At 45.7% G+C, this 23,032-nt stretch overlaps 1 protein-coding gene across 1 annotated transcript; it reads right to left on the bottom strand.

The window, feature by feature from the left end:
- Positions 1–1,619: 1,619 nt before the first annotated feature.
- Positions 1,620–22,297, bottom strand: LOC126522217 (juvenile hormone acid O-methyltransferase-like). Its single transcript, XM_050170951.3, has 4 exons — positions 21,802–22,297; positions 13,268–13,565; positions 8,101–8,269; positions 1,620–1,988 (listed from the first exon to the last, which is right to left on the bottom strand). The coding sequence occupies exons 1-4, from the start codon at positions 22,077–22,079 to the stop codon at positions 1,804–1,806; spliced, it is 930 nt and encodes a 309-aa protein (XP_050026908.1). The 5' UTR covers positions 22,080–22,297; the 3' UTR covers positions 1,620–1,803.
- Between the last annotated feature and the right edge of the window lie 735 nt (positions 22,298–23,032).

The raw sequence follows: 23,032 nt of genomic DNA, 5'->3' as shown, positions 1-23,032 counted from the left end.
CTAACTTTTATTGGGCGAACCTGTGCCCACAAGACAGGCTACACTTATAGCACAACGATAGCGGCGAACACGGTTGGCGATCGTCGAAAATCTGATCAACGGGTCAAGCGCGTCGGCTTTCATACGTCAATCGTCCAACGTTCCAGACTTATCGTTGGGACCCGCGTGCCTTCCACAAAGTTCTACACCATTCGCGTCAGGCGATGAAATCAGATAACATAAGGTTCGGCGACAACAGACAGCGGATGGAAGCATCGATAACTTTCCAGAAACTTCGGATACATGCAGGCGCGTCCCGCGCTGTGCGATAACATTTGTTAGGCGGCGAAACGTGGTCGCCCGATAAAGATAAGTACACGTGTCAATTTGGTTGACCTTGTTTCTTTTCCTTAGAGCCCTTATATCGACCTCACCTGTAATGATTTAATGAATCTGGTCGTATAAATCTCTTCCTTGCTTTATTTAACGCGAAAGCACTTTATGCCGGGCTCCACCAAAAATTATAGCCTTTATGTACAGTCTCGTCCACTCTTAGGGTGAACACGGCTCACCGTGGCCGGGCTCCGCAGGGCGCCAGTGTATCCGGCGCGGCGGCGCATCGAAGCGAAGCGGCGCAGGCGCACACGGACGTCGGGGAGGCGCTTCGCTTCGTCGGCTACAGCGCTGGAGCGCGCCGCTCTGGCTTTGCTGCAAAGTACACTTCGCTAGACCCAGGTGACTGAGCGACCGAGGTGGCGTTGCGGGAAGGCGCACTTCACTAACTGGAGCATTTTGCAGCTGGTTCGGTCTGCAGCTTGTGAACAGCCTGCTTAATCAATATACATGAACAGAAACAAGCTTCTGAACACATAAATCAGTTGGCGTGTTTAGCACATAAATCACTTAGCGGCCGAAATGGCTAGAACTACAGCTCTGAGGAGAAATGAATGTGAATCACACTGTTTGTTGCTGAAGATTATAAATCTCTTTGACTTAAAGAGGGGCGTGGATAAGCTGTGCGTTTGTGACATTTGAAGCATGAGTTATTGCTAAAACCCGCTAAAATACCCACCATCAGGAACAGAACAAATTTTCCCTCAAGGCACCGTAAAAAGAAACGCTCAATTTTGCGGAAAAACCACTAAATTGGCAATGCTGCTCTTATTTTGTGCTTCGTAAAACTACGACTTCCACAATTAATAAAGCTGCGAGAAATGCTAGCACACTAAGGTCACGTCGGATCAAGATGATCTTCGGTGTCGTCCACCTCTAAGAGTTACATTGTGTTCGTATAGAACTACGTGTGCCTCAACAGAAAAATTGTAGATGGTAGACGGTGTTGATGCCGCCGATTTACTAAAAGAATTTCCCATACGACGCAAAGCGCGTAACAAGCTGACAAAATCTCAAGGGCATCGCACTGCAACTTCAAATCCTCGCGGGCCTGCAGAGGCTCGCTTCCAGCTAATGCTGTACGCTCAGTGTATCACTAACAACGATTTGTATCACGTAACGAAACGCTTCACTTGCTGATATTTTGGTGCTTGCTACTGGGCTCGGTCGCCAGCAAGTCGCTGCACTGGGAGTGTCCAGGTGGCGCTACGGATGATAAGGAAGAAAGACTATGAAATAGAATAAATCACTACGAAACAAGACACTTGCTGAACTGCTTCCACATGTTGTAATCATTCAACTCTTTTCTACAGAATATCTTGGCTCCGAAAAATTTCGAGATAGTCATTTATGGCTAAAAAAGGAGTTTGAAACACTTGGCGTGATTGCCCGCTATTTGCCCGCGTGATTGCCCGCGTGATTGCCCGCTAGTTATGTTTCTCCGCACATTTGTGGCTTTCGTGCGTGAACAATGCTGAAAGTGTATCTAACGCTGCATTCTTTTCCAAGAACGGAATGAGTCCTTTTCTGAAGCAAGTCGATCCATAAATCCCTGAGAGTAGATTGCTGCTCTGGAGGCACTCCGTCGTATGCTTGGAATGCCGACATGAAGGCATCTGCACAGAACAAGACAGTACATGCCAGGTAAGGTACTCGAAAGCCTTTTGTACGTAACGGAAACATAATTGACATTACAGGGCCATCCACTGTCGGCAAAGACACCTCGCGAGCATCTGTCCCAATGTGCTCCTTCGGGTATCTAATCAAGTATAAAACAATGTCCTCATTACAGAGTTGTATTGACGGATGCGTTGAATAGAAGTAAATCTGAAAGATTTTATCATAACGTACGCTAATTCCATCACTTCATTACCAATGAACGCTTTAACCTAACAGTACGTAAGGCTTTGCAGTAGTGTGTCAGTGAAGCACCTTCCCCGTTAGAAACCCCATGGAAAGTGGGCTTTTTCCTTGAAGAATGGTTCCCTACTCATGCAAGCACGGGGAAAGAGTATCTATCACTCGTGCGCTTCGTAGCCCCCCTAACCTAAGTCCCTGGCATCTGCATACATTTATCTAGTATTTTAGACCGCTCGTTACACAAGGAGCAGCAAGGCCCTTACGTTGAGCAAAACTAGAACAAGGTGAAAGCCGGAGCCAACGTTTCGACAAGTGGACGTGTCTTCTTCAAGGCCCTTCAAGGCCTTCTTCAGCGTAAGGACCTTACGTGGCTCTTTAGCAAACGACTCAATGCATATGGAGCCAATGGAAATACAGCCTTTGTCGTTACAGCCTTTGCATGAGCATTGAATTTTACGCGAAGCAGAAAGACCCGCACGGACTTCCCCGGATGCGCAATTTTATGAGAATAAACTACCTCTATGCCTATGCGTGTGAGTGTTCTTTCTTTTTGCTTAATTGAAACAGATTTCCTTTAATGTCGCCTGTGACATGTAAGCGGTATACCTTTTCAGCTAGCTTTGTGCAAGAGGCAGAATGTATTTGCACAAGAATTGCAATCCCCAGACAGCTAATTAACGACGTGCAGAAATTTCCAGGTAGACATTGCAGCGCGCATGTTGCAGCTCCAGAAAAGAAGTCACGTGATAAGTCAAACCTCGATATAACGAACCTTGATTTCACGAAATTCGCGATGTTACGAACTATTTCCATTTCCCGATCTTAATTGCCTCAAAGAGCGTGTATTTATTTTGCGCGATTTAACTAACTTTGTCACAGTGTCGATTTAACGAAGTTTGCGGCCATTTCAATCGTGTACCTGGAGCCTGTATAGCTAGTAAATCTAGCGAAAAACTGTTCGCCGATGCGATAGTTCAAGCATCTTACTGCGTGAAAAGTTCGGCCGCCAAAACCAGCGCGCGCGCTCGGTAGGCAGGAGCACCTCTGGGCCATTTGATGCGTTGGTAGACAAATCTAAAAAACACGAGAGCTCACGATTCGCTCTGCGCAAGAGGGATGGGGAGGAAGTGAAAGAGAGAGAGAGAGAAGTGGTTCTTGTGGGGAAGGACGAAAGGCTAGCACTATTGTCTGCAACCCATGCGGGAGCACGGCTCAGCGCCAGAAGGGTGGAGGAGATGGGATTAAAAGAGAGAGAGAGGATAGGAGGGAGAAAAGTTGAGGATCGTAGAGGTAGATGCGAAGTAGTGGCGGATCAGAAAGCCCGAGGCGGTGCGATGGCCGTTAGGCCACCCGTCTTTGTAGAAATTCCCTATAGTCTCGCCGAGAGCCCCGACGAGTCGAGGTACTCGACGACACTTAGGAAGGCTGGTAGCTGATTACGACAGGGGAAGAGAATATCCTCCTGTCGTAAACATGGGAGCCCCAGGCGGTGGAACTCTTGCAGAAGTCGGCCACGGTGCTGCAGGTGAGCAGGGCAGGCCAGCAGGAGGTGCTCCAGTGTCTCTGGTTCACCACAGGAGGCACAGGCTGGCGAGGTGACTATCCCAAAGCGGTGCCGGCGGGCTGCCGTCCAATAGCAGCCAACTCGCAGTCGGAGCAGCAACGAGGCATCCCTTCGTAGGAGGCCGTGCTGTGGAAGAGGCCGTGCTGTGGAAGAGGCCGTGCTGTGGAAGAGGCCGTGCTGTGGAAGAGGCCGTGCTGTGGAAGAGGCCGTGCTGTGGAAGAGGCCGTGCTGTGGAAGAGGCCGTGCTGTGGAAGAGGCCGTGCTGTGGAAGAGGCCGTGCTGTGGAAGAGGCCGTGCTGTGGAAGAGGCCGTGCTGTGGAAGAGGCCGTGCTGTGGAAGAGGCCGTGCTGTGGAAGAGGCCGTGCTGTGGAAGAGGCCGTGCTGTGGAAGAGGCCGTGCTGTGGAAGAGGCCGTGCTGTGGAAGAGGCCGTGGAGGCCAGCCCAGGGATATCCGTTTGTCCGGGTGGCAGGCGATGATGTTCCGGCGCAGCCTAAGCACGGCAACCTGATCAAGCACGCACTGGGAGGGAAGTAGGGCAGGAACGCGCCCCTGTCTGCCTTCCCCGCGCGCGTGTCCGTGTGCGGGCCACGCGCCGTGGTCAGACATGGCGTCCAAGACTTAACGTCACGGCGCGATGCAACACACGCTAATATCAGACGCCACGAGGCACGTCGATGTATTGCTCTCGGTGCGATCTGGACCGCACGCGCTGGCACTAATAACCGTGCTATTATAGCCCGACTTTCTTGTGATTTGTCTATAAATGCTTACTAAGAAAACATTATCCACCTAGAATGCTCTGAGAATTTGTGAAGTTGTTTTAATGCGGAAACTTTAAATCATGAATTAAAAAAATTTGCTATTTCACGACGCTTTTCGCGGCAAGTAGAACTTCGTTTTATCGAGGTTTGATTCTAATTAAATTGTATCCACTGAGCAGAACGGTCAAAACTATGTCCAATACCCCTATTCCCGCCTACAAAAGCCGACAAACGATGCATTAGCCCGCAGCCTACGTTGAATCCAGCTGTGAGTTGGATTACTCTGGGAAACTAAGTATTTAAACGTCAGTGTACTTCGCTTCACCATCCTGGAACAAATCTTAAAAATGCCGTTAGTCGTACAATTTGTTCGAGACAGGCATGAATTCACAAGTATTCAGAGTAAATCGAATTAAATTCAATGTTTGTCATATTTGAAAGGTTAATTAATGTAAGTTCTGTTCTCACGTAACTGAGCGTTGCCATTTGTCGTACAAGTAATTCGCATTCCTTCTACTAATACAGCTGAATTGTGCGATACCTTCTAGGAGATTTATGAACCTATTTTCCAATTATAAAACACAAACATGAACAAAAAAATTGGAGGACGCTTAAGCTTCGCCTTCAAGACGAACGCGATAGCGTTAGCGCACACCGTTCGCACCACCCACTCATTTGCTCGGCATGCTCTTGACTTGACGAAGGGGAGAAGCGGCCGAGTGGCGTGCCACCTGTCGGGGCAGCGCCGTACATTGCGAGGAGGGGGTCTTCTGTGTTTGCCGCAAGATGGCTTTGCGTGTGCGCCAAGCGCAGAAGAAATGTAGCGGAAACGTACTTCGCTACTCGGTCAACTGCGACTTTTGCAATTTACATGCTCATAATTACCGATATACACCGCAGTATAACTTTCTACGGCACGTTTCTAAGGCAACACCGTATTCACTAGAGGCGCTTTTGTCCCGTTTGAACCATCGAACTCATGGCTGAGTGGTAGCGTCCCCATCTCACACTCCGGAGACCCTGGTTTGATTCCCACCCCGCCTATTTTGCAAGTTGCTTTTATTTATGAATTGCCTGCCGAGATTTATCGCTCACGGCCAACGCCACCGACGACACCAGCTTTTCTGCGACACGAGCTCCTTAACGCTGCCTCATTAATATCGAACACTGGTTGTATATCCGCTGTTTGCGAGAGTTGCATTCATCGGTTCGGCTCAAACCACCCACACGCCTCAGCATCGCTAGTCCCGGAAAAGCTCGACGGCGGTCACGCCATGACGCCAGCCTTACGAACCCGATACATCGACAAGTCGCTGGATGCAGCCAGTGCCCCTTGTAACACGGCCCAAGCGCCACTGCACATCATTTGTTGCGGTCGTGTCCTGCTCTATCCATAATGCGGTAGGGTAGTCATAATGGGCTACGAAGGTCAGTAGTTGCCAACGGCGGCTGCATCCTTTGAAGAGGGACCGCGGCCTACCGAATGCCTAAATGCAGCGGGTTTCTCCTCAAGAAGAAGACATTGTAGTCAATTCAGGCAGCCAGTTGGAAATCTTATAGCATACCTTGTTTTATTTTATTTTAATTACAGTTTCATATGCGTCGCTATGTCTAAAGTCTTGGCTTTTCATTTTGCGCGCACACAAACGCACACAAATATATATATAAAAGATCACATGAGAAGTCAGCAAATTACTAGCGCGCTTTCGTGGCGCGATTTACATTTGGCTGCTCAAAATAAAACACTAAGCACACATATGGCGGGTTCTTTCAGAGTGCCATGCTCTAGTTCAGAGCGTCTCAGAGGCATTCTCATCTTCGACATGGAAGTGCGACCGCGACATGGCGGAGTTCCGGCCACGTGACTGCCACGGCTTCCTTTGTTGACGCTCAGTCCGCAACGGCAGCTGCGCACTAGGTGCGACGAGACCTGTTTCGGATTGGTCGGACTGTCGTGCGCATGCTTCAGCTAGGACAGAGATATCTAGGGACTCTTTGCTGGAGACTGCGAGATCGGGGAGCACCTCCAGAGAATTTTGCGAAATATGGGTACTCATTGCGGGGGAATTTTGAAAGATAACGGGACCCTTTCCTGGAGATCTTTGCGATATATAGGGACTGATTGCTGGAGACTTTTGCGAGATCTGTGGCCTCCTTACCGGAGACTTTTGCGAGATATCGGGACTTTCTGCTGTCGATTCAATGCAAGAGACTCTTATTTTTAATTTGCGTTTGTGTAGGTATACCACGCAGGATGGCCCACTTTGCTCATATGTAAACGCTGCCTAAATTTCCGCGCAAGCGGGATCTTAACCGCAGAGTCCGTATTGGCCAAATGGCTGTTTGTCGCCAGGAGTTGTCCAGTTTCACTGTGGTGTACTTAGCGCAAGGCCTGCCGTTTCGCAGTGCGTCTTCCGCTCTCTTACTGTACTAAGATCGTTGGCGTCAGCGGAGTACCTGCCCCATGGGTATGCTCTGCGGCAGCCAAAGCAACTGACGCATGCGCATGACGCTTGAATAAACACGACAAAGACGGTATCCACTAGATGCGCGCAATGTTAGTCTGCCATGTTTGTTTGCTACAGAAGAAGCGCTGACACATTTCCCCTTGGCTTTAAGAGTGGCTTTAAGTTCAGCTTGGACGCTATTTTTCTTTCTGCAATGTAGACCAGGCTCCGCATTTTTCTGATCCAAGTCGGAGCAGCGAAGGAGGCAGTTGCATTCACTATTAGTGCCTTTTCGGCCACAGTGTGGCGGCGTTCAAATGCGGCTAACCTTAGGGTTGGAAACCTTGCCGTATAGCTCTGTCAGAATAAAAGACAACATAACTGGCGAGGTCATGAATATATTTAGGACAAGATGTCCACGACCAGAAACATCACATGCAGTGGTTGCACCGCAGAAGCGAGCGACCTACTTGCTGTGAATAAAACTCAGAAAGCGACATGTATTTTAATGTCCAGGTAGCACAAAATATTGCTGCTACGTTCGGGAATCTCTGCGGATTTGACAGTAACAAAAGAATGATTAGATATTGTGACAACACTTTAAGTACTCCGAGCTCGTCATTGTGTTTTGGTTCTTTGTAGGCATAATTTTATGGTAGAAGTTGTTTCTGTAAAAAAAGGTACGTTTACAGGCGGCAGCACAGGTAACAAAAATCCAGCTTATTTACATCGAGACAAACATCGCATTAAGCTTAAAAGTGTTTTCACTTGCGTAAAGTTCATTTTGAGTATGTTTCGATAGGTATGGACGACTTAGTATACTTTTACTGTTTAGTTGTAGAATTTACTATCTTATTTATCGCAAGAAAGTTACATTTCAGGGTATACCTTTTAGGCTTGCATTAAGGTAAGATACGGAGAGAACTCGAAATGTCTCATTTCGGCTTCACATTTGTGCGTTCGAACAAATTGAGTACAACGTTTTGCGCATGTTTGGGGAGTTCTAAGCGCAGTCGTAGGGAAAAAAAGATCACCTAAACTCCAGGCCCTATCAACTGGCCGTTCAATGTTTATTGTAATTTTTTGCCAGCTTACCAAGGTAATCCTCGAGGCGACGAAACATCCACCAGCTGTTGTACCTTTGGTAGGCTAAACATTCGAGACCAGCAGCATAAACGCTGTTCCTCGTGTCGGCTTCTAGTTGAACAGTTGATCTCATGACTGCGCTACCATGCACCATTCCTGGAAACAGCTCTGTAGGATTCTGAACGGGGAATTGAGAAAGACAAATTATAAAGCCAAGTATTACATATGCAAAATTACTGAACACAGTTCAATGTATCTTGGATATGCTGCAAAAAGAAGACAATGATCATTAAGCATAACGTTTTATTTCCTGTGCCATTGGCTTGGATAAAACAAATCTCTAAACCGCGCACATTCACACTTTTTCCAGTGAGTTCACAGACATTGCAAACATCTAGGCCAAAAGAAGAAACAGTCTCTATAGATGAATGAGTACAGCAGCAGCAACATCAGCCTCAATTTTCTCCGTGAATAAGTGCTCCACAATGAATTCTTGATATTTTTGCGCTATGGGTGCGAGCGAACTGAAAAATACACAAACTTCAAGTAAAGCGACATCTGCGCAAACTGCGGCGTAATCAGACAACTTTCCCATTTTGCCCTACCCCAGCATAGGCCACAGATCCATTTCTTTATCAATAAAACTTATTCATTCATTCAACTACGCGAAATATCTGCTTCTTAGAATTGACAGGAAAGGGCTTAGTGCGACGCTTAACATCACGTTTGCCAAATGGGTCATGAAGGCCTGCCGTCACACGACTTTGAGGAAGTCAGTGTTACAGCTTTCACACTTCGTTAGATATCTGCCTGCGTCAGCGCCAGGTCCTGACAGCATATCCAATGACATGTTAAAAGTTTGCTTGCAATGTCTCCTGAAGGCCTTCCGAACTATTCTCTAAGAAACGATTAGATTCCTCGAAAATGGAGAACAGCCAAAATTATTCCGCTACTTTAAAAACAAGGATCCGGCTCGCAGTTTGGCAATGTTAGACCTATTTCTCTTATGTCAAATATGCTAAAACTAATAGGGTAAAAAATAGGTTTCCTGTCTGGTCTCCATTTGGTGTGCGCATGTAGACTTGGAAAGCCGTATCCAACTTCCTCGGCATAGAAAAAATTTAGTGCTTTTGTTGACATTGTCAAAGTTTATGAGAGTGTCGAGTACTCACTACTGCTGGACAGATTACAGTCCTACAGTTTCCTGCGATATATAAAGGCATAGATTTTCGCATCTTTAAGAAGTACAAAATTTCATTCTTTTCAAAACAGCTTTTCTTCAAGAAAGTTTGACCATACTCATCCACCCACCCAACAAATTCACAGTTATAATATTATTACAATCATTATTCAAAATTTACCTTGCCCATTTTTTACGTCTATTCTTTATGTATTTTACCGATATGTTCTTGTTACTATATTTACCTAGGCAGAGCTGACTGCCTTATTATGCACTACTATATTTTATTGTCCATTTATTTCTCATCTTCGATTATTCATTTCTTTTGGTATATTATTACTTATTTATTCATTCATTAACAAATTTATTTTATTTTTTCAATCATATCTTCACCCCATTTGCGGTCTATCGCCCTTAGTGGGTTTGGGCTATTGAGGCTTTATCATCATCATCATCGGCTGTTGCGGACGATCCCCTGTCTTCTCTACCATTTTCACTGTAATAAATCCACTCTACATTCGTAGCAGACATCATCATCATCAGCCCGGTTACGCCCACCTCAGGGCAAAGGCCTCTCCCATACTTCTCCAACTACCCCGGTCATGTACTAATTGTGGCCATGTTGTCCCTACAAACTTGATCTCATCCGCCCACCTAACTTTCTGCCATCCCCTGCTACGTTTCCCTTCCCTTGGAATCCAATCCGGAAACAATGCGCATCGGTTAGCTTCCCTCCTCATTACATGTCCGGCCCATGCCCCTATTCTTTTTCTTGATTTCAACTAAAATGTTATTAACTCGCGTTTGTTCCCTCACCCAATCTGCTCTTTTCTTATCCCTTAACGTTACACCCATCATTCTTTCCATAGCTCGTTGCGTCGTCCTCAATTTAAATACAACCCTTTTCGTAAGCCTCCAGGTTTCTGCCCCGTACGTGAGTACTGGTAAGACACAGCTGTCATACACTTTTTTCTTGAGGGATGATGGCAACCTGATGTTCATTATCTGAGAATGCCTGGCAAACGCACCCCAGCCCATTCTTCTGACTATTTCCGTCTCATGATCCGGATCCGCGGTCACTACCTACCCTAATTAAATGTTTTCCCTCACCACTTCCAGTGCCTCGCTACCTATCGTAAACTGCTGGCCTCTTCCCGACTTCCCGAGAGTGTTAAACATTACTTTAGTTTTCTGCAGATTAATTTGTAGACCCACCCTTCTGTTTGCCTCTCCAGGTCAGTGAGCATGATTTGTGATTGTTCCCCTGCAATGCATGCTCACTGACATGAAGAGGCGAAGCATGTTACATTCACAGCAGCATATATATATATATATATATATATATATATATATATATATATATATATATATATATATATATATATATATATATGCACCCTTTATTTCCTACGTTTCGGCCAGGTTCCGGCCTTCATTCTACGTGACAGAGGGTTTCGTCGCAACTTTCGCAGGTCACAGAAGTTGTGTTTGCTACGTTCACATTTTGTTTACTTGATTAGCGCGGAAAAAGCCCTGTTCAAGCAGTGTAGTGAACCCAACTATTTCTAGCATCGAATAATTATTTATGGTTGTTCTCGAAAAAAGGATATTCTGATTTATCCCCCCCCCCCCTCTGACTTGAGTCACTGCCGCTAAAGCTAAATATTTCCGGGTCTCTTAAGATCTCTCCTAAGAGGTGAACGTCGAAAGCCTACTCTTCCTCCTCTTCCTCATTGCATCTCTTTCTCTTCGTTTTTTAGTCATTACTGCTCACTACTAAGCATTTCTAGTCATTTCTAATCAATTGCGGTCATTACAAGCCATCGTTAAGCATATTGGTCATATCCTAGCCATCAGTAGTCATTACTAGTAATTTCAGTCATTATTAGTCATTACTGGTAATTACTAAACATTTTAGTATTTTCTAATCAATTGTAGAATTGTAGTCGTTACAATTTATCGTTAGACGTATTGGTCATTTCGTAGTCCTTAGTAGTCATTACAAGCCATTATAGTCATTATGAGTAATTACGGGCCATTACTAAGTATTTCTAGCCATTACTAATCTATTGTAGTCGTTGCAAGTTGTCGGTAGACATATTGCTCATTTCATAGTCATTACAAGTCATTTCAGCTGTTATTAGTTCTTACTGCTCACTAGTAAGCATTTTAATTATTTTTAATCAATTGTGGTCATTACTAGCCGTCGTTAGACATATTGGTCATTTTGGAGTCATTAGTAGTCACTACTAGTCATTACTAGTCATGATTAACCTCTACCAATCTCTATTATAACGTTATCATTCACTAACTGTCACTATCAATCATTTTTCATTCTTTAATATGTCTTCATATGGCGTGATGAGCTTCGGTGGACACTCCGGCGATCAGGTCTGCTGACACAAACTTGACCATGCGCCACCCACCGAGTACATTTCGCAGGATAGAGGCGGTTTTTCTTCGCCGAGTCCAGACCGGCCAGCTTCTGTCACCAGCAAGGCTACACATTATCAACCCGCACTCATACCCGAGCCCTAAGTGCCCGGCATACCCGGCCAGAGGTGCAGCCGAACATCTTTTGTGGAGCTGCTCTGCCTTTGACACGGTCCGAGAAAGGACACTACACTCCCTGGGCGGGAACCGACCTGGCACCCTACAGGAGTGGCTCGACCCGCCATCGCACATCGGGCTCAAGGACTCAGTCCAACTTTGGAGTGCTTTTTTGGACTTTTTCAGGGACAAGAAGGGCCTGGCCGCCTCTTTGCAGAGCCGACCTCGGGACCACTCCACCTCGAGGAAGAAGAGAGCACCAGTCCCCCTCCCCAATAGAGCACCCCTTTTCTGCCACAAGGCTTCGCCTATTAAAAGCAGAAATAAAGACGTATTAAGAAAGAACTTCACCATGAGCATAGAAAGGCTTTCGCCTTGGAATTTATAGACAGCGCTTTTGCGACTGTCTCCATTTTTGTATAGTTGTTGCACCGTCACCTCGTGCACATATCGCAACTTCAAACGTAAGTGTTATTGCACAGCCTTCAGCACACCAATGAGATTACTAGATCATGCAGGGTAGTAAAAGTGAAAGCGGATTTCATAGAGTTCAGTATATCGCAGGTCTAATCGTAATCTGACCAGTGATTGGTGTAAACAGGCGGCATGGTCAGGCTTTCCGAGGAATTAAGCAATCGCTCTTCACGGCCTTGATTCGTGCACACAGATCTCTGTGTGACGAGGTTTATTGGAGTCGTCGAGCGACAGCCGGAAACACAGCGGTAACAACGATGGCCCAGCTTGGTAGGCGAACTAGTAGCGAGACGTGATGGCGATGGCGCTAGCGTGCCGATCATGTGGCTCCGAGACACGCGCTGGAGACGGAACTTTCTAGTGCCATACTTCTTTCCTTACATCGACAATAACAGTTCTCACATGGAGGAAAGAAAAGGCCAGAGCTTAGATGTTGCGATAGGGAAGACCCAACTGTTATTTAAGCATTACGTACAATTTGAAGGTTGTAGATATATCATTGCATCAATGTCAACAAAACGTCATATATTATGGAAAATATGGGATTCATGGATTGCTTTTTGAACTTTCTCTGCATCCATAATGCTCGTGTGGCCGCTGTACGGTACGGTACATAATTATTACAGTTTGTAACACACTGGCTGTAGAACGTTTTCATTTCCTTCTGAAACGAGTAACCTTAACTTTCGTAAGAGTGTAGAAATAAACGTTTGCAACATAAACAGTGTTACTGGAAACATATTGGCCATTAACAACTGTGGATCATATCTACAGGAGGTTGCAAGATAAAGCACAAAACACTGCGCACTATCAATGTAACTATGAACTCCACTGAACTCGAACAAAACGCCATCTGCTTCCTTTAGTCAAAATAGACCTTACCTTAAGGGCTCGCCTTTACGCTGTTTCCACTCACACACAGCCACGCCCACTGGACTTCGCGAAGATTCTTTCTCCACAAATAACACTCACGATCATCAGTGGATTCCACTCTTCCATCCGGTATGCCTCGTTCCATACGTCGATGGCGTCGGCTCGAACGATGGAGAGCACCAGGCACTCGCCTCCACGTTTCAGCAGTTTGAAAATGTTGCCGTAAGCCATCGCGATGTCCGCCACGTAGTGGAAAGTAAGGAATGAGAAAACACGATCGAATGCTCCGTATCGTTCGAGGATGCTCGTCGCGTCATGGGATTCAATGTCCAGGATGTCGTGCACTATGCGTCGGTGGCTGAAGTTCTCTCTAGCGTAGTGTATGGCTTTGTCGCACCTTAGTGGGAAAGAAAGAAAGCTGTCAGATTTGTGTAGTCACCCCTCTCCTAACTAGAGCTAGTGAAATGCATAAGGCAACTCTAGAATAAAATGCATGGATCATGTGCTGCTTACTACAGGGCCATATCGTGTGAAAAATAAATAAATGAGCTGGAACACTATACAACCTTACATGTGTTCTCGAAACACGGCTTTAAGGAATCATAACGCTATCCATCGACCTTCCGAAATTTAAACCCTTCCTTGTCGAAAAAAAATAAACTACTTGTATGTTCGAGAACTCCCTATTCCCGTTATCTCAAAATATTTCACATGTTCTTATTGGATATGGGAGATATGGGACATACGTTTCTTTTTTTTTTCAGTATGGTAACGTCTTTTCTTACGTTCAAAACAATCAACGCACTATTTTGAGGTGTCAGCAAGTTATCAATACCCTAAAAAATAAGTTTTACGTTGTCACGAAGAACGACAACATAGGGCTCAATATCTACAGCCTTCACAGGCGTGCGTCCTGTTAGCGCTGCAGTTATTGTACCGGAAGGGAACAGAAGAGGCTTACGTGATGAAGCGTCAACTAGAGCTAGGCGTGAGATATTAGGCTATATTTTCCATGTAAACAAAAAGAACGCTACACAATGGGAAAAATAAGCGTGATAGAACACTACAATCCTCAGTTTGAAGAGTAGAGAGAAGCGGAGGAAAAAAGAAGACACTCTAGAGCAGATCACACTACATGCAAAATATGAGAAGTGCAGACGAAATTCAACTTTTGCATTTTATAATTCAACTTGGTGAGTCTCGTATGGAGTCGAAGCATGACCTTTCGTAAACAAGAAATCATTCAGCGACTTTTGAAAGATATGAAATTTTTTCGCCTGATGACTGAATTCGTGGCAGTGTACTGTGCGTCAATCATAGCGAAACTGTGCTGTTTTTTATTGTACTATGTATCCTCACACTTTCTTTTGTTAATTCAATTTACAACTTCCTTTCAGCTAGTTGCGCAATGTGTCAGGAATACTCTACCCGAAGCGTTAAAATATCTGTCATGCACTTGTAAAACCATTCCTGATAAAGGCTGATCTCTGGTGGCAACGTCGATATAAATTTGTTGCTTGATATATATTGCGATTCCATGGCTGTCTGTGCCAGCGAACGAACGTGCCTTTCCTCGCTCTGCTTTTCGCCCTGCGGGAATTAGTCTGCAGAGATTCTTCTCGTGCGTGAGTGACACTAACGGGCACTGCAAGGGATTCGCCATCCAGCTGTGGACATTTCATCCAGGTGCGGTCACCTATGTCACAGTTCATTGCCCTCCTGAGAACAGCCAGACCTAATAGCTGGTGCCCGGCATGGCGGAGCACGGCGCATGCGCCGTGCTCACTCATGCAACTGCACACTACTACATCGCCTAGCACTGAAGCATTCGTCCCCTCGCCACCGGACATAACGCTCGGCCCACACTCGCCTTCCACACAGCCCTGCCAAATTGGAGAACATTGCCGCCTAGCAGAACGCGCCCCGATGAAAATCACCGAACGCGATCCACGACTGGTATCGCAAGATAGCCGGGACAATGAGTATACCATAGAGTATAGTGGACTGGAAGTGGGGTAGTGTGTTCCGGGAGGGCCCGTGGCTGAGGCTCCTTTTGTAGACGTCACCAACTGGCGCCACTTCAGCATCAACTTTAATAGCAAGAGCTTGGTCGCGCAAACCACCGCCCCGTTCCAAAGGTGACGTTCATAACATCCATCCATCCATCCTGTACGGACGCCGCCATGTTTCCCCCAACACGCTCTGCAACGAAGGCTCTTTGCGCCGGTTGCGCTTGTGAATGCTTGTAGCTTTTTTTTCTTATATACAAGGTCCTCACGTGCTCGGTGGTAGAGCAATGCGTGAGGGGGAGAGAATGGACACCTTTATTCAGGGATTCTTTAGGCGTCGTCTTCAGAGTGGTCTCCCCTTTCCAGGGAATCATAGGCAATCATCGCGCCCACGGTCCTCGCTATCAGCTGGCGCTGGCTTGTGAGGGTGGAGCTGGCTAGGGCTCTCTCCCAAAGCTCACGTGTGTGGTACGGATTGGGTGTGCTACGGGGTTATTCTGTACAGCTCCCTACAATGTGGTGAAAGGTGCAGTGTGCTGCACAGAAGTGGCAAAGTGGAGAGGACATGTAGGGGGTGACGCGGCAGTTGCTAAATGGGTGGTGAAGTTGTTCGTTTGGAGTGCTCTGTGTGAGGGTGCCTAAGAAAGGGTAAATATATCGAAAAGGAGAGAGAGTCAACTCGCTGGTTGAAGTTTGGTGGTATCCAACGAATGCTATACAATAATTAGTCGTAAAAGTCAGAATTGGTGCATATACATCATTAGGCTGCAGAATATCTACAACTGTGAAAATGCACACGCAATTGTTACAATTAAAATAAATTGTAACTTTATAAATGGAAACCTCCGCCTTCGTATGCAGATATCACTCAAGCAATACGTGGGCACTAAAGAAACTGGCTGCTTAATTTCTATAAGTGCCAGGCTGAACACTATTATATATCGCAAATATAATGAACCAAATGATTATTTACCTAATTACTTAATCCTTTAGGTAATACGAGTAACGCAAACTAACACTTCCTTTTAATGATTAAACAACTAAATAATTAATGCACTCATTAACGAGATACTTGTTATAATTATTAGTTTCACTTACGTAAGTTCTTTCAGAGGGGGATAATTGAAAATTTTATATTGCATTATGATCTTTATATTACGGCGACAATCGCTGTGTATAATTCAAACTGGAACGCCTCAGGCAAATGCAAGCCCTTATTTTAAACGAATGCGTTGCTTGAGCTACATAGACTGCAACAAAAAGAAAAGGAAAGAAAAAGAGAACGAACGAAAGAACCTTTCGGTAGTGCATAAGGTGCTCGCATGTGTCGTTGAGGAGGTCGACCTACAGCGCCATAGGTTTACTTCACACTGCGGCTCGTGATGTGTTAGAAGAAGCCTGACCCCTCCTATCATATAACTTAATGCATTACCACGTGTGCAGAAGGCTTTCACCTTCACGTGTTACACTTATGAATGTGACTGCACATGCTAGATCTTACTCGAGCAGCAGCGATAACGCTGGAAGGTTCATTGAGTCATGTATAATGTATGAAACAATGCACGAAAGGTTGTTTGCTACAGGCCAAACTTTCGAGTACAAAAGAAAAAAATACACCACAGACATTCCAAAATCGTCTAGTAATGCATAAGAACTGTTTGGCTCGCATGTTACTTTGTTTGTGCTTAGCTTTGCTTACTTGCTTTTCTGAGCTGAAACGCATCTACCCGTGACCTTATTAGGATGGCCCACCCAAAATTTATTTATAGTATCACTTTTCAAATGAAAAAGCCAGCAGAACTAGCATGAAAACGACATTCAACGTTAGTGTGATTGGCATTCAAGCAACGTTGGGACAAAACGTATTGTTACACCAGGAATACGTCACGAATCAGCCATGAATTGCGGAAAGGGCTCCTGTCTAGCGTCTCCCTGTGGACACTCTAAACCATCTCACGACGGGCGTACAGTCTCCCTCCGAGATCACTTGGCCTACGAGAGTGAACAGGTGGCGGGCCGGCAGAGGCGCCTGTACGCGCTAACATTAAGAATTTATTCCTCATTGTCTTTATTAAGGAAAAAAAAGATTGCTCTTAGGCATGACGGTTCAAATTCCACACATATCGTGTTTGAAAAAAAATTGGAGGACGCTAATGTTTTCCCTTTAAGAGTCCAACGCGACGCTATTCAAAGATCCCTGCCTGACATTTCACGCCTCTCGGCAACTGCAGCTTACGCAAGCATAATGTTTACCAGGTAACACTGGCGGCGAACGCCATTTACGAAGGCGAGCTTTCCCGTAGAAATGCAACTGCTTGCGTGTGCCGCGGAGGGGGAGCGCCATCTGGACCGTGTTGCAAGGAACCGAGCGCTCTAAGAAAGGCAGAAATGCTGGAAGTGTGGCTTGTGTGAGTTTCCACGTAACAAAATTATGTTTTCTGGTATATTCAAATTAAAATCCGACGCTATCAGGTATGTAGATCGTGTTTAGGTTGTACTATGCGATTTTCCTGACGCATCTTTGGGGAATTCAATTAGTTCAGTTAGGGTGGCTAGAATGCTAGCCACCCTAGTTCAGCACCGTCTGTGCGCCACGCGGAAGGCCAGCCTGGTTGTGGTTCGGAATGATCTTCCGCCAAAAGACACCAGACGCCGACACCGGATTTTTTTGTGACGCGAGCCCTTTAACGCGCTTGCGTTATTATACAGCAGCTTCCGACACCTAGCACTTATCTCGAGGTACCTTTAGATAGGTACAGTAAGACTACCACACTCGGGTTAGAAAAAAAAATTGCTGGCTCTTCCGTAATCAAGTGTAGAAATAAGCATGAAATGGCAACCGCGCAAAGCAGATTGGTTGGAGATAATACAATCCGCAATCTTAAAATGGGTGTAGTGCATGTTCACGACGGCACACCGCACCACGCCATATTGGGCACGGATCCATATGGAAGCGGCCCATCTAGAAGAAGAAATCCGGCTGAAGGCCACACGACAAGCAGCGAAATACACCAGGGAGACAGAGCGCACTGCCCAGCTAGAATGAGTTGAATTCTGGCGTCTTACGTGCCAAAAGCACGATTTGATAATGCCGCACGCTGCAGTTTGGTACTCCACATTAATTTTCGCCACCAGGGGATCTTTAACGCGCCCCCAATGCACGGGACATGGCGTTTTGTATTTCGCCGGGATTTGATCCCGCGACCTCATGCTTAGCAGCGCAACACCATAACCGCGGAACCGCTACGACGTGCCTGAAGGAGGCGCCATGCAGCGTGGCGACATCTCTCGAGGCGACGCAAAACCCGCGTGGCGGAACTCACGGACCACTAGCGTTCAAAAGAGCCAAAAAATTACAACGAAGTGTATGATGCCCTCTATGTGGCCATTTAAACATCGCTATTGTAAATGACAAATTACACTTCAGCGTACAAGAATTTACAGCTTGAGGGATATTGTGCTCAAACATTACGATGAACTCGGAAGCAATATTTTTAGCCACTTTTTTGGGCAGTAACTAGCGCATGTAATGCGGTGATGTACAAATGGTAATGGGCCATAGACCGCATTTTCTCAAGTTTTGACTGGTTTCGACTGGAGTGGAATACCGCACATACAAGGTACATCACAGCGCACAAACTCAACCCTTCGCTGCAACTGGGACCTCCGGCCGGAATGAACCGGCGCGAAGCGTCTCTTCTGGGTCGGTTGTGGTTGGAAGTTGCCTTCACGAAAGCTTATTCAGCAGTAATGGAATGGCTGACAGTCCTGGATTTGATGTTTGCGGCTGTGATGAGAACATTCACCACCTATTCTTCCGCTGTCCTCAGTTTGAAGCACAAAGGCAATCTATGTCCAACGCGAAGCCAAAGCAATACATGGGCAGGAGGTCTGTTGACCGAGGGTCAGGCCCCCACCGCGCCAGCGCTAACTTCAAGCAAGACGTTGATGATGCACGCGAAGCACACGCTCCACTTCTTCGCTACAATATACGTGTATTAATTTTCCCTGTGCTTCGCAAATGGCATTTTCAGCTTTGTCCACTAGCACGTCTGTTCTTTTGCCTGTACGCAATTATTTGCCCGTCTCCAAACAAGATCGAAGCTCCTGGCATCGTATAACTGATTGAATCACTCCCAATGTCCTCTGCGTATGGTATTGACAATGTCAGTTCAAGATTTCTTAAAGAAACGAAAGTATGCTCCTCTCTTTTTTTTCTGTAAGATATTTCAACAGTCTTTGGATAAAAGAGGGATGCATCATGCTTGGAAAGAGGCGAAGGTGGTTCCACTACATAAATCAGGAAACAAACAATCCATCATTAATTATCGACCTATTTCTCTCACTTGTATGCCATGTAAGCTTCTGGAGCGTGTAATCTCTAATCTGGTCACCTTGCTAGAATCCAACTCGTTCTTTGCGAAGTCACAGAATAGATTTAGGAAATCGTTTTCATGTGCAACGCAGTTGTTCTCTACCCAATCCTTACACGCCATTCTAGATCATGGTTCCTTGGTCGATTGTATCGTTTTGAACTTTTCCAAGCTTTTTGACAAGATTACCCACCAGCTGTTATTCTACAAGCTTAGGAGCTTGAACATCGACACAGAATTCTAACTTGGATTGAGCTCTTTTTAACTAATCGCTTAGTGTATGTTGTGGCCAATAATTCTACCTCACCGTCGTCACCTGTTACCTTCGGCGTGCCTCAAGGCTTTGTATTGGTATCTTGTATTGGCTTGGTATTGGTATTTGTATTGTATCTGCAAACTGGTATATCAAATATTGCTAATTGGTGCAGAAATTGGTACATGGAACTAAACACTAACAAACGCAAAGTTTAAAGTCTTTCACGCACTCGCAGACCTCCTGTTATCTGAACCCTAAATAACGCTATTGTAGAATCTTACTTCTTATAAACACCCGGCAATTCATATAACTTCTCATCTAAACTGAAACCATCACATTAACTACGTTATTAACAATGGGAACCGCATGCTAGGATACCCGCCACGTAACTTTGGCCATGTTTCTGTAAGTGTGGAACTAACAATGTATAAAACAATAGTGCGCCCAAAATTTGAATACGCATGCTCTATTTCGGACCATTCTCAATCGCACTTGACTTGATACAGAATAACGAAGTACGTTTTATAATGTCTATCTACCAACATACTAGTAGTACCACGTCGATGAAACACCGGTTTCACGTCGCAAAGCATGTCGCATGTACGCTTTTGTATAAGAAACACCATCATCAAGTTTTGAAAGCTCAGTTCATTACGGCCCTATCTTATTTTTCAGTCCGCTTCGATTATTACCGCAAGGCACACGCTACTACTTGCAGCACTAACATCTTTTTATTCTGTCGCCCCACCAGTGACTGGAACCACCTTTCCTGCGATATCGTTTCCATTTCGGGCCACGACTTCTTTTGTGGAACCATAAACAATTACTTATTTGATGGACGCGTCAAGTGTGTTATATATATGAATCTGTTTTCCGCGTTGTACCTTTACTCTAACTTTCTGTTGTGTTTGCCTAACATCGCTTCCTCATATGTTATATATATGTTATTACATTTGATACTTTGTATTGTTCATTCATGTGCCCCATTCCCCTCAGTAGAGCTTTGTGCGCTTGAGGGTAAAATAAATACATAAACAAGCAGATGTGCTATCCTTATGTTGTTTTCAGAAGGACATGAAATGAAACATGAGACATGAAATGAAATGGACATGAAACACTCGAAACATTACGAAAGTTAATTCGTTTGCTAGAATAATAATAATATTTGGGGTTTTACGTGCCAAAACCACTTTCTGATTATGAGGCACGCCGTAGTGGAGGACTCCGGAAATTTTGACCACCTGGGGTTCTTTAACGTGCACCTAAATCTAAGTACACGGGTGTTTTCGCATTTCGCCCCCATCGAAATGCGGCCGCCGTGGCCGGGATTCGATCCCGCGACCTCGTGCTCAGCAGCCCAACACCATAGCCACTGAGCAACCACGGCGGGTACGTTTGCTAGAAGTTCCGTCAGTGCAGCGATTGACGAACGGTTTGATAAATATGATATTTCAGTAAACTATCCGTTATAGGTAAGCACATTAGATTAGCGTGTATCAGTGGTTGGTGTATGTTGACATTCGTCTAGCATGAAAGGATTATTGTTGCATCTAACTCTTGCAATTAATTCCGCCAACCCTTCCTGCTCTGCAACGTTATTAAGTTAATGTTCGTCACAAACAACAAGGTGCCACCAAAGATGACGATAGGACTTCTTAGCGATGAATGTGAACGAGACTGCAAGAACCTTAAAGGTCGTATAGGATCCTTGAATTAAGTTTGTATACCCTGTGGCCCACAACGAAGGCACGCTACAAGTAGACTTGATTTTGAGTAGACAACTAGAAGTTGTTCTGCTAAATCACTTATTTTTTTTATGGTGGCATTCATGAAATATCTTGCTTGTTTCATATTCACTGTTCCATATTTCTACATTATTAAAATAATCACCGCTGTAGCCTACGTTAGAAGGCTGTAGCCATAGGTCAAGCGCTTCAGGCGTGGTCTAGTGGACATAATAACGCATACAAAGCACAGCTGGTCATAGTAGCTTACCTGTCGACAGCCACAATACGGCGGCACGCTGGTTCCATTCGGGGCAGCAGTGTTTCCTTCGTAAAGCTTCCCGGCCCACAACCGACGTCGAGGTATTGAGGCTCGGCACCGGCTGCCATAGCCGCGGGCGGTGCAAAACGAACCACGTCGAGGGCCCTGAGGTTCTCCCCGTGGACCCAGGGCTTGAGCACTTCGTAGGCGGCCGTGTCAAGGTGCCATGTGGGCTGCAGGCGTGCGACCGCCTTCGTCGTTTCTTTTAAGAGGCGAGGCACCCACATTGTTGTGCTCGTTGCAGAAGGCAGAAATAACCTGGCGTCGAACGGTAGCTTTATATGGGTATCTTAGAAAGGCATATCAGAACTGGGGCCTGACAGACGACGGGATGACAGATACAAGAGTTGGCAGATTATTGATCGGCGTTTACCGAGAACTGACCTTGGAATGTGCATTTGTAGAGCGCGCTGAGATTTTTGCGACGATGGACCACTGTATGCCTTTTTTTGTGGTCACTGGCCTAGACATTATCTGCGGGTAAACAGCTCGATGTTCTCGTATCATAGTTGCTGATCTACAAGTTTCCAATGCGCGAAGTCAGCGCAAGCGTTTAGCACCGCCCTCATTGCGCACTAAGCACAATCTTCGCGATAAAGTAGAACTTGTTGTCGATCCTCTAGAGTGTGGAGCAGTAAAAAAGATTCAAGGACGCATCTCTGCTGAATCACAGGGACTCAGTGATTCCACATACACAGTAACAAATCTTGTGTGCCTACATGGGTTCGAAAATTGCGGACGTTAGACACCGCGCTAGTGCTATGAAGAACTTGATTTTTATTTATTGCCGCATTATAGACACCGTTCAGAAACAGCAAGCTTCGAAACCAAGCTGCGGGATTACCTCACCTGATTTCAAACATTTACTTTTGAAAGGCTGCGTAATACTTCTGATGCAAAGCGTTCCGTTGAATATTTTGGACGTTGTGGCTACAGAATGCTATTTAGGTCTGGAAGGCACAACGAAGTACTCAGAGTCACGCCTGGGGTGATGTCTGCATTAAGGACCGCGCCGCATGCGGCTACGGGGTTCTCGCCAGCTGAGCTGGTGTACGGTCACTCGCTGCGGTCTCCGCTTCGCATGCTTCGAGACGGATCACTGCCCTCTCCAACGGCTGCAGACCATCTCTTCCAAAAATGGCCGCCTCCTGCGCTGGAGCATCGCTTTGCAACAATATTC

This window comes from Dermacentor andersoni, chromosome 6 (genome assembly GCF_023375885.2).
Source record: "Dermacentor andersoni chromosome 6, qqDerAnde1_hic_scaffold, whole genome shotgun sequence".
Lineage (NCBI taxonomy): Eukaryota > Metazoa > Arthropoda > Arachnida > Ixodida > Ixodidae > Dermacentor > Dermacentor andersoni.
This window is presented reverse-complemented; position numbering and strand designations above follow the sequence as displayed.

What these genes read in the sequence shown, in the direction of transcription:
- LOC126522217 (XM_050170951.3), bottom strand. Translation starts at nt 22,079, where the DNA reads ATGTGGGTGCCTCGCCTCTTAAAAGAAACGACGAAGGCGGTCGCACGC. An exon ending in AGTGGAATCCACTGATGATC is followed by an intron (nt 8,270 to 13,267) that starts GTGAGTGTTATT and finishes TTCCCCGTTCAG; the next exon opens with AATCCTACAGAGCTGTTTCC. An exon ending in TCGCCTCGAGGATTACCTTG is followed by an intron (nt 1,989 to 8,100) that starts GTAAGCTGGCAA and finishes TGTTCTGTGCAG; the next exon opens with ATGCCTTCATGTCGGCATTC.